Source organism: Globicephala melas, chromosome 11 (genome assembly GCF_963455315.2).
Source record: "Globicephala melas chromosome 11, mGloMel1.2, whole genome shotgun sequence".
In the NCBI taxonomy this organism is placed as follows: domain Eukaryota; kingdom Metazoa; phylum Chordata; class Mammalia; order Artiodactyla; family Delphinidae; genus Globicephala; species Globicephala melas.
In genome coordinates, this window is record NC_083324.2 from 60,691,883 (window position 1) to 60,703,193 (window position 11,311).

At 36.1% G+C, this 11,311-nt stretch overlaps 1 protein-coding gene across 1 annotated transcript in view; it reads left to right on the top strand.

The window, feature by feature from the left end:
• Positions 1–10,463, top strand: part of BMP5 (bone morphogenetic protein 5) — a 118,244-nt gene extending 107,781 nt beyond the window's left edge. The window contains exons 5-7 of the mRNA XM_030840979.2: positions 3,238–3,314; positions 4,603–4,713; positions 8,463–10,463. Of these exons, the coding sequence (XP_030696839.1) occupies positions 3,238–3,314; positions 4,603–4,713; positions 8,463–8,612 (338 nt within the window). The 3' untranslated portion in view covers positions 8,613–10,463. The remainder of the gene's footprint in view (positions 1–3,237; positions 3,315–4,602; positions 4,714–8,462) is intronic.
• The last annotated feature ends 848 nt before the right edge of the window (positions 10,464–11,311 follow it).

An 11,311-nucleotide genomic window follows, 5' to 3' on the forward strand; every position in this document is an offset into this window, starting at 1 on the left:
TAAGCATATGGTCCTAATGCTCTATGAAATCAGACTCTTGGAACAAGATTCTGTTATAAATTTATTGCTCGTTACCTTTATGTGATGTTACATTATATACATCACTGAGCCTGCATGAAAAGCTGCATAGTTGAAACAGATCTATTTTGACTTTTGAGTTTGACTTTCTTTCTTTTTTTATAAACATGGAATTCAAATAACCTTAGACATAGTTTATGGCTTTTCAGATATACTTGAATGTGTTATTGGCTATAAGGTCTTTATTCACATTCCATGCCTTTCATTAAGACAAGGATAAATGAATAAATATTCCCATGACTGTCTGATGCAGGGTTCGGCAAAGTAAGGCCTAAGAGTCAAATCCAGCCATCACCTGTTTTTGTACCGCCCAATTGCTAACAATGGTTTTTACATTTTTAGATGTGTGAAAAATACTCGAAATAGAATAATACTTTGTTTCACTCAGAAATTATATGAAATTGAAATTTTAGGCTCCATAAGCAAAATTTTATTGCAATATAGCCATATCCATCCATTCACATACTATCTACGGCTGCTTTCATGCTACTGGGGCAGAGTTGAGTCACTGAGAGGGGGAAACTTGTAGCCTGAAATATATACTATCTGTCCTTTTTGAGTAAACGTTTGCTGGTCCCTGGTCTAATGCATAGCTGACTTTATTTTTAAAAAATTCTAAATATCAAGAAGTTTATGCATGGCTTCCCTGGTGGCACAGTGGTTGAGAATCTGCCTGCTAATGCAGGGGACACGGGTTCAAGCCCTGGTCTGGGAAGATCCCACATGCCACGGAGCAACTAGGCCTGTGAGCCACAACTACTGAGCCTGCGCATCTGGAGCCTGTGCTCCGCAACAAGAGAGGCTGCGATAGTGAGAGGCCCGCGCACCGCAATGAAGAGTGGCCCCCGCTTGCCACAACTAGAGAAAGCCCTCGCACAGAAATGAAGACCCAACACAGCCAAAAATAAATTTAAAAAAAATAAGAAGTTTATGCAGTCAAACTAATATTAGAATTAGTTATTCCTTTTCCCTAAAAATGATGCAGGGTTCAAACTTATCCATTTCATGGTATTATACTTATTATTACAGTACCCTTGTTTATTGCCTGGACAAACTTAACTCCATTTGCTATTTCAATTAGGAGAAAAGTTTACCCAAAGAAGAAGAATGCTAAGTTTCAAATAAATTCCCTTTTCTCCATTTTCTGTCATTATCTATATATTTAATTTGTTTTAATGAAGGTAATTGCACACAGGAATAACTCTGATCTAGAAGTAAAAGAGTCTCTGTGTTCAAATTTAATCATCATCTTGTTTTCTAGACTCACATTAAATAAATAATTAGTTGAAGTCACTGTGAAAGGCAGACGACAGGGCCCGTTAAGACAGGCCCCTTGGATCTTTGATGTGCCTACATTTTCTTAGAGGTTGAGGATAATTAAACTGGAAGGTGACACCTTAAGACAGGCTGCTCTTCACAGTGAACTGCTACATTGATTTACCAGAGACAACTGTCAGAGTGAAAGTAGCATTTATTCCTAGATGAAAACATTAGCTGTCTTCTTTGAAAATAAATTATTTTGTGGCTCCCATCACCCTAAATTTTTTCCTCTTTCATTTATTTGTGTTAGAAATAATTAAAATGGGTTAGCTTTTTGAATATTATTTATATAAATTATGAATAAACCCCAGAGACAATAATATAGAGAGATTTTTTGTGTTTCTGCAGTGTTTTACTTTATTCCAGACGTGATTGGGGATTCTCTATTCTTAATTCCTTTAATCAGTTATCAAAGGTTATGGGTTTTTCAGATTATATTCCAAAATAAGTCCTGGAAATCATGTATTTTCTTTGCTACAAGTCATTTCTGGAATATTCTGAGGAATTCATTCTTTGATTCCTCAAATATTTATTGAGTACTTACTGTGTGCCAGGCACTGTTCCTGAGATTTGGGGTATATCAGAGCACCAAATGGGACCAGACAAGATTTTTACCCTTGGGGAGCTGACATTCTAGAGGGAAGAAACAGGCAAGAACCAAAGTACATGATAAATAAGTAAATGGCGTAGCATATTAAGAGATGATCAGCAAAATGGATAAAAAAAAATCAGAGCAAGGCGGGAGAGAAATATCGGAGTGGGAGTTGGGATCTGAAATAGGGTAGTCAGTGAAGGCCTTGTTGACAAGATGATGCTTAAGCAAAGAACTGAAGAAGCTTTGAGACTTAGATAAGTAGATATCCAGGGGAAGAGCATTGCAGGGAAGGGGGATGGGATGAGAGTGAAGACCCCAAGGTGGGAGAAAGCGGACCTGTGCGCAAAACAACAAGGAGACGGTCATGGCCTGATATGGGAACCGCGGTGGGACATTTTGCTGGAGCGTGGCATAATTGAGCTGACTCTTGGCTGCTTTGATATGGGGGTGGGTTGGGGCAGGGCAGAGCAGGAAGAATAGCAGTGAGGATGTGGCAGTAATTCAGGAGAGAGATGGTGCTGGTTTGGACCAGAACCCATCATGGAGGTGGTGAGGGTGGGTGAATTTTGGATGTATTTGGAGGTGAAATGTGTAAGGATTTCCTGACAGATTGGATGTGGAGGTGAGAAATAAAATGAGTACGTTTTGACTCCAGTTTTTGTGTTTGTTTCTTTTGCCTGGGAAGTTGCTATCTGTCCTCTATAGGTGGAACTAGTTTGGGGGTGAGGGGGGAGGCAATCAGAAGCTCCACTTCGGGTATCCTGAGTTTGAGATATTTATTAAGATAAAATCAACTCTGTAGCATCCCAGTTGGTCCTCTCCCAGTGTTTGTCTCATGGAAGAATAAAAGAAGTGTTGTTTGAATATTTAATATACATGAATATAGTAAGCACCACTGTAGTTTGAGTGAATTAATGAAAGCATTCATTGAGTGCCAGGTGTCAGGCTGTTCACCATCACAACACAACACAAAGGATACAACCTGATCCTTGTTAGAACTTCTCAAGGTACATGGTGTTGTCTGCATTTTACAGAAGAAAACATTCAAGGCTAGTGACTTGCTTGAAGTTCACGTGGCTAGTAAGTGGCTTTTGAGATTCAAACTCATGTTTGAGATTCAAACTCATGTTTGAGATTCAAACTCATGTTTCACGACTTCATGACTTTTATCAGTGAACTCACAAAAGAAATATTAGTATACCTGATAGACTGCTGTTTGTTGAAAATCTGATTTTTATCTTCAGACTATAACACAAGTGAACAAAAACAAGCCTGTAAGAAGCATGAACTCTACGTGAGCTTCCGGGATCTGGGATGGCAGGTAAGAATGGTCAGCCAACATGGCTGCTTCTTTTTTGCTTTATTATCAATCCTGAATTACTCAGAATCTTTGTCAGGAATTTTTCCTATACAGTAACCAATTATTTTCGACGTGACTATTCAGTATATAGATTATCCACATCATTTTTATTTCTCCATTATCCTTTCACCATTGAAACATAACAGAGTTTATGGTTAAAAAAAAACAATTACGCTGAAGAAGAAATGCACACTTAGAGAGTGAAAAAAAAACCCCTGTTGTTTAAATATCCCCAAGTTTTCATTTTAATACCATTTTTCAGATTAACTCAAGCAATTTCCATTTGCCTCCTATGGTCCCAAACTATTGGTATAAGAAATAGAATCCTTGACTATGTCTCTGTCATAAGGTAGATCTACAGAAAAAAATTTTTTTCTTGTACTTAAAAATCTTATTGCTTTCTTTTACATCTGCTTCACAAACAGGGTGGGAAGGAGGATTTAACCAAAATAATTTTTAATGGCTCTGTGTTGAAATAGTTTAAATTGGATTGCCTAGATTACATTGGATCCTCAGAATATGAGCTATTATACTGAGAAATAATATTAACAAGTAAGCATTTTTAAATTTACATGAATTGTTCAATAATTTTACATCGGTGACAAGTTTTACGTCTCTGGAAAAAAAATCAGGGCCACCATTTTAAGTGCCAACTTTTTAGCTTCCTAAAATTTTTCACGTACATTGCTCAGGAATTTTCTCCAATTCATTTCTTTTAAAGAGACTATAAAGTTAACACATGAATGGAAAGAAAAATAGGACAAGGCACAAATCTTACAGCTTTAGGAGCTTGTCAAGCTTCTAAAGCAGGAATGAGTTAGTAAGAAGTAATGAGAATGATCTCAATTAAGTTTATTCTTCTTTTCCTTTCTGGTTCACTTGAACTTTCCAGAGTTCATCATTTCCTGTTTAAACAATATTTAGAATGCTATTTCATGATTAAGGCTTTATTCATGAATACATGGGTTAATACAGGCTATGAATATCTTACATAGTGACCTCTTGGGAGAAATTACAGAGGACAATTTCTTGTGAAAATATTTATACTTTTGTTGTAAACTTTAACTTAACCATAAATTAAGGGCTTGGGGGAGGCTGTCCTATTACAGTAATTGTTGGACCAAGAAGAGAAACCAATCCAGATTATATTATATTATATTATATTAATTATATTTGAGTATTCTTTAAGAATTGATTTTCTGTGTTTTTATTTTGGTGATATTATTTCTTCTCTTCTTGTGCATTTTAGGACTGGATTATAGCACCAGAAGGATATGCTGCATTTTATTGTGATGGAGAATGTTCTTTTCCACTCAATGCCCATATGAATGCCACCAACCATGCCATAGTTCAGACTCTGGTATGCTTTCTTTTTGCAGGATGGAAAGTGGTTTATTATGCAAACTTCCTATAAAGTTATTTCAAAGGAAAGCATCCATTTATAGTTAGAACTGCATTTTCTTCTCTTCTCAAACTCCTAAAGTAACAATTGTGCCAAAGTAACAATTGTCGATATAGTCAGGAAATTTAGGCTGGCCTAAAGAATAATTCTGATTCCAGAATGGGGAAGGATTCAGCGAGGAAAATTGGAGTAATCACATAAAGTGGTCATTGTGTACTGATTTTTTCATTAGACAATATGACTAACCACACAGGCGCTGTTTCTAACCTAACAATTCATTAGCAGTCATTGCAAAAGCATTGAATGACAGTTGTACTGAATTTCATCTGAGGGTTTTTTCTCTCATCATTTAAGAATGTTCTATAACGTACTTTGGTATTATGGAAGCTCTTCAATGTATTATAGAGTATAAGTAGAAGATTGGTTTCTATTTTTTGATACTTTTTTTTCTTTATAATCTTTAAGGTGGAAATTAGCCTTCCTTTTGTCCCTTCCACACTTAGGAATATAACAGTGACTTAATCTCTAATAATCTAGGCTTATTTTTGTGAAAAAGATAATGAAGTGTTTATTTCATCATCTCTAAATGGTCATACTGTATCTAATGAGCTCATGAAAACCCTTGAGAGTCTGATGTGCCTGCCTTACTGTGTGTGACTTGATATGTGGGGTGAGGGGAGGTCAGCCTCTGGAAGACTAGGGAGAGGCTTCTAGAAGATGCATAGCCTACATGATGTGATCCCACATTGAAGTTTGGGTTCATAGGAGCATTTCAACTAAAAGTTATTAGGACAGAAGGAAGGGAACACATTATTTTAGAATCAAGACAATGATGGGATGGGAGTAGAGTCACTTGGTGGATGGTAGTAGGAGAGCAGGAGCTATTAGAAGAACATCTGTCTTTGTGGGTGAGGCTTGTTTATGACCAACAGAGATAGTAACTATTAGAATTTGTGAGGAGTAAAAAGGTAAAAAGTTACCTTTTTTCACACTTAATTTACAATTTAAAGCTGATGGAAATAACATCCCAGTTTCCTTATGAATAAAGAACTGTATGTATACATTGACAGATTAAATCATTTGACTTGATGCTTTGCTGGCATCTTTCTGACCTCAGAGGTACTGCAAGATAGCTAGACACCAAAGATACATATCTATGGCAAGTAAAGCATAGATATTGTCAAAACCTTGGATTAGAGAGGAAATAGAGAGATAAAACAAATATATATTTTTAAAGGTAGTCATTTATAAATATTCTTTTTTTGCCCAAGTTTGAAGATATGCATTTATTTCACAATACAATCACATAAAATTATCAGGTTGCTTTTTAATAATGAATGGAAAACATTTGCTCATGTTTATCCTTCCCCAACACCGATTTTTCCACCCTAGATTTCTTTGATATATCATACCCAGAAAACCCATATGTCTAGGGAGAAACTCTTATTTCCTTCTTGATAACAACATTTATATTGATTTAAAGAAAACCTTAGTTTGCTATGGCTCTTATTTCACTGTCTAAAGTGAAGAACCAGAGTCTAAATTCCAACCAGCAGGCTCGCTCATGCTTGCTTTGATGTTGCCAGTGCCATAGAAATATTCTTCTTTTTATTGATTCTTGACCAATAAGTTTGCCATATGCAAAATATAGAGTAAATTCCTGGGGCTATTTTAAATTCTCATATTCCTTCATCTTTGCTATCTATAAATATAAGCACTTCTTGATATAGAATATCATTACTGGAGCAGGTATGTGGTACAAGGAAGGGTATATTGTATTCAAATTTCCTCCAGGAAAAGAATGTCTGTGGAGTCCAGCCTTCTATTCTTCTGTATGAGAATTCACATTCTGAAACGTGAGTCATCTGAAAACAATTGCAGAGAGAGGAGCGCTGCTGTCTCACACCTGAAAGGAAGAGGCCTGGTCACTGTCTTTCTGTCCAGTCACGACAGAACAGCCACTATTAGCCTATAGAGAAATGCCACTTAATTTCCCAGCAGTTAAGCTCTTTGTACTGTCAATGACTTAGAGAGCTTCATGTGTTTCCTTAGATATGCATCCAAGTTCCCTCAGGCTATACAATGCTTAAGTATGGAAAAAACTCTTTGTCAAATACCCCCCATCTCTCTCTTTTTTTCTTTTTTAAAAAATATATAATTATATACTGTCAGCTTTTAGGACTGTAGTCTAGAAGGCAGCGTCTAAAAACAAACATTTTTTAAAACACTGACACAGATTTGGAACAGGACCCTGGTCTGGATCACTGTCCTGGGATGTGGAGCATAAAGTCATCCCAGAACTTTAAGGGATGTGGGAAGTTTGGTGGGTTCCCCCCCACCCCGCCCCGGCATTGTACACTCTCTGTGTTTGTCCTATGAAGGACATGAAACAAGAAGACAGACGTGTTTGTTGTTAAAGGAGAGCAGGTTTGTGACAACTGTTTGAGAAATGATTGAAGAACAATCCCATTTTTTCAGAGTGATGGCTTGGTGAGGCGGTCCTTGAAGCAGGGGGTTATCCATCACTGGTGTGAGAGTTGAGGACGTTAAAGCCGAGGAGGGCTGCAGGCTGCATCTGAAATTGGGAGAAACCATCCAGCTTGCAGTTTTGTGAGGTCTTAGGAAATTTCACATCCGTGTCCGATCACCTCATTTTTCCTGCTGTGTCTGTCCATAGGCAGGGCTCCTATATCATTTCAGTCAGGAGGTTGTGCAGCCAAGATTCTAAGAGCTGTATTTTCTCTTTGTAGATCCCTAAGGACTCTGCAGTGGGACTTCCCATCAACTCCTCTGGAGGAAGGGTCGGGGGCAGCAGGGGTGGGTGGGAAATGGGGTACAGTGTTCTGGCTCCTTCCTTGATTATTGAACATCAGAGGCAAACCTGCCAGTCTGATCAAAGTGAGAACAAACCCTTTACTTAAGCATTTCATTGTCCATGTACAGCTGCCTTTTCAGGCTTTGGTGGGGAAGATGGATATTTAATTTTTAAAATATCTAGGCTCCTTGCCTCTGCTTTAGCTTAGCCTGCTTTTTGGCACTTGTCTAGGGGAGAAAGCAAGTCAAAGGATGTTACACTCTGGCCAATCTGATAAGAACTTATGGGGAGAATAGTTGAAATCATTGTTTTAAAGCAAGTATTGGATTTTACCTGGAGTTTATTTTGCTGTGATTTGTATGCTTCCTTTATCATGGAAAATGAAGAGTTGGCACAGCTTTTAATTTTATTGTCAAACAAAGTTATTGATTTACTGTTTAGTTATCCTTTCAAAAATAATTCTTAGATCCACATCTTTCTACAGTGCAGTGGTATGGCTTCATTGATTTTGCATTTAGAACTTCTGTATTTCTCATGAAGTAAATAGAAGTGGTCATTTTAACCAAAAGCAACCCAGTGCTAGTTGCCATGTTCTTTCCTCCAGGAAAATTTCCACTGAATATTCCATAGAGAGAGTTTTCCTTCCTTGGTAGAATATTTTTTAAAGCGCCAACATGTAATTAGAACTGGTGGGTCGAGTCTAGGTGTTAATACTTAAGAATACACCCTTCACTACCAGCCCTACCCCACCCTGCCATGGAACATAAACAGAAGAAAGAGAGGTAGCTTAAGGGGGTGCTGATAGTCAGTGATAAAACAAGAATATTACTTTCAAGCTGCAGACAAAATGTCTATCTTAATTCTTAAAGAACAAAATGTTTTTCCCCCCCAGGTTCATCTGATGTTTCCTGACCACGTACCAAAGCCTTGCTGCGCGCCAACCAAATTAAACGCCATCTCTGTGTTGTACTTTGATGACAGCTCCAATGTCATTTTGAAAAAATACAGAAATATGGTAGTGCGTTCGTGTGGCTGCCACTAATATTAGATAATAATGGTAATAAGAAAAAGATCTGTGTTAAGGTTTATGACTACAATAAAAAGTATCCTTTCAGATAAAAGGGGAATTTCATAAAATTAGTCTGGCTCATTTCATCTCTCTAACCTATGTACAATATCATGTATATAGTCACTTTTATTTATTTAAAGGTATATATTCTCCTTTGTGGATGCCTTTTCAATAAAATGTATTTTATAGGTCACTGCAGTATGCAATAGATCACACAGTCTAACTTTCAATAGGATATGCTGAGTCCAATTCCATTTCAACATTTTTTAAAGTATTACACTTTTTACATAATTTTCTGAAATTAGGCAGAACTCCTTTGACTGTTAAGTATTGTTGAAGGAAACTGAATGCATTTGGTTAGGCTGTGCCAATGAAAACTCTGATAGGATATTTATTTAGAAATAAAACTTAACAAAATAACCACCCCAAACAAAAATTCTTGGAGGAACACAATTTTTCTTTGAGAGTTTCTGCTTCGTTAGATAAAGTGAAATGTTGAACTGGATTTGAATAAATAAATGGGAGGCAGAACACAGAAGCTGAAAGGTTGCACATAATTGTCATAACTATTTGTTTGAACAGAATTGGTGTAACTGTAGGAAAGCGTTCCTTCTTGGCTCATGGGTTGTAAATTTTTCAAAGAGCTCAAAGCTTCAGGAATTCTGTGGAGACAGACTTGAGCCTGTGTCCATAACTTTCCAAGTTAACACTAAAAAAGCATAGTACAACCTTCTTACCTCAAATAAATCATGTCTGCCTATTATCTAGAACACTACTGCTGCAGACATTTTTTCAGATTTAAAAACAGTCCAAAATAAAGAAACATTTACATGTGCTCCCCTACCCTCCCCACAGACAAGAGTCACTGCATGCATAAAATATACCCGAGCAAAGAGGCCTACAGAGCCATTTTCTGTAGCTCTATTTTATAACTGAGTGTGCTGATTGATGGGATGCAAGGAATTTTATTTAGGGTAAAAGCACTGAAACTCAACTGGAGGAAATTACCCCAAATCCCAGAATGGCTTTGACAGAATTGCCATTTTGAAAGAACAGCTGAAATCCATTTTGCATATCTTGGAGAATGAGCTCATTGAAAACCTTATTTTCGAGGGGGATTTTGTAAACCTTCCTCCAAGCACAAATAATTCCAAATGGGAAGGTTCTGTTGTGTGTATGTGCATGTGTGTTCTTCCCTCGGAAATTAATTTATTTTCTCTCCCTTTTCTCTCTCTGCCTTTTAAGGCTTGTCTTTAACCCACTGACTTTTGGAAGAATGACATTTAGTGGAAAACTTGCTATTTATGTGGGCTCCACGGCTAGGATTATTTACAGTCCATCTAAAATATTCATAAAGCACCATTTATTAATCACCCTTTTGGACTTTTTAAGTAAAATTTGTATGAGAAATAGCTTTAAAATGTTATGGATTTGTTCGTGATTCAGGAATATTGCAATGTAGTTTTAAAATACAGTTTATCTTAAAGTAAATTTGATAATAACTCTATTTGGGGTACATTAAGTAATATATTTTTGAATTAATGGTATACCATTATAAGAATAAGAAACGAAAGTCTATTATATTATTCTTTAAATATGTTGTTTAAATATATTTCTATGTTTTAAAATACATTAAACTTGTGATGCTAGTTTTTATTGTGCTTCTTGATTTGGCTGTTTTTATTAAGAGGGATACGAAATGTCATAAATTGAGACTATAAGCATATCAGATGTAAAATGTTTGTGGATTACATGTTTTTAATTGCCAAAACTAGTTTTTGTGCTGTTGATAAATAACTCACTATTAAATGAGCAAAGCAACCATCCATGAATTAAATATTTTCTTGATCTGTTCAAACAACAAAGAAATATTTAATTTTTCTTTTTTTGTTTTCTTTTCCTTTTTCTTTCTTTTTTTTTCCTTTTTGGCCATGATATGTGGCTTGCAGGATCTTATTTCCTCAACCAGGGATCGAACCTGTGCCCCCTGCAGTGGAAGCGTGGAGTCCCAACCACTGGACCATTAGGGAATTCCCCAAAGAAATTTTTAAAATAGCAAAAATATGATTAGGTTGGGAAATTACCTTACTTATTCTCTTTCATTTAAAAAGGGAGATATTTGGCATTAGTATTTTCACATTTATATATATATATATATATATATATATATAGTGTGTATGTATATATATACACATATATGTGCACATATGGCCTGTTACATTATTCTCAAATAACTATTATAGTAAATTCTTAGTATTACTTTGAATACTCAAGCTATTAGCAGAAATCAGAATAATTTGACCTATTTTAACAGGATCCAAACTCTTCAGTTCTTTTTAGCTAGTTATGTATTGGTTTCTTTGTCTGTATGTTTTTAATTTTTCTCTTTTATAGGTATTTTGCTTTGTAAAGTGGTCCTAATCCTTTTTGAAGTTAGAAGGGCATCAATTACAAATACCCATGTTCTTTAAAACTAAGGCAAATATAAATTGTCTGCATTGAAGTAAAGAAAGAATACACAAAAAAGAAAATGCAAAATTATTTTTTTCTCAAGTAAAGAATTGTCATTTTATAATCCCTGTATCACCATCATTAAATCTGAGCCAGTGCCTACTGGCTACTATACAGTCTGGCAAACTTCATTTCTCAAGACATTTACAGTGAATGATTAG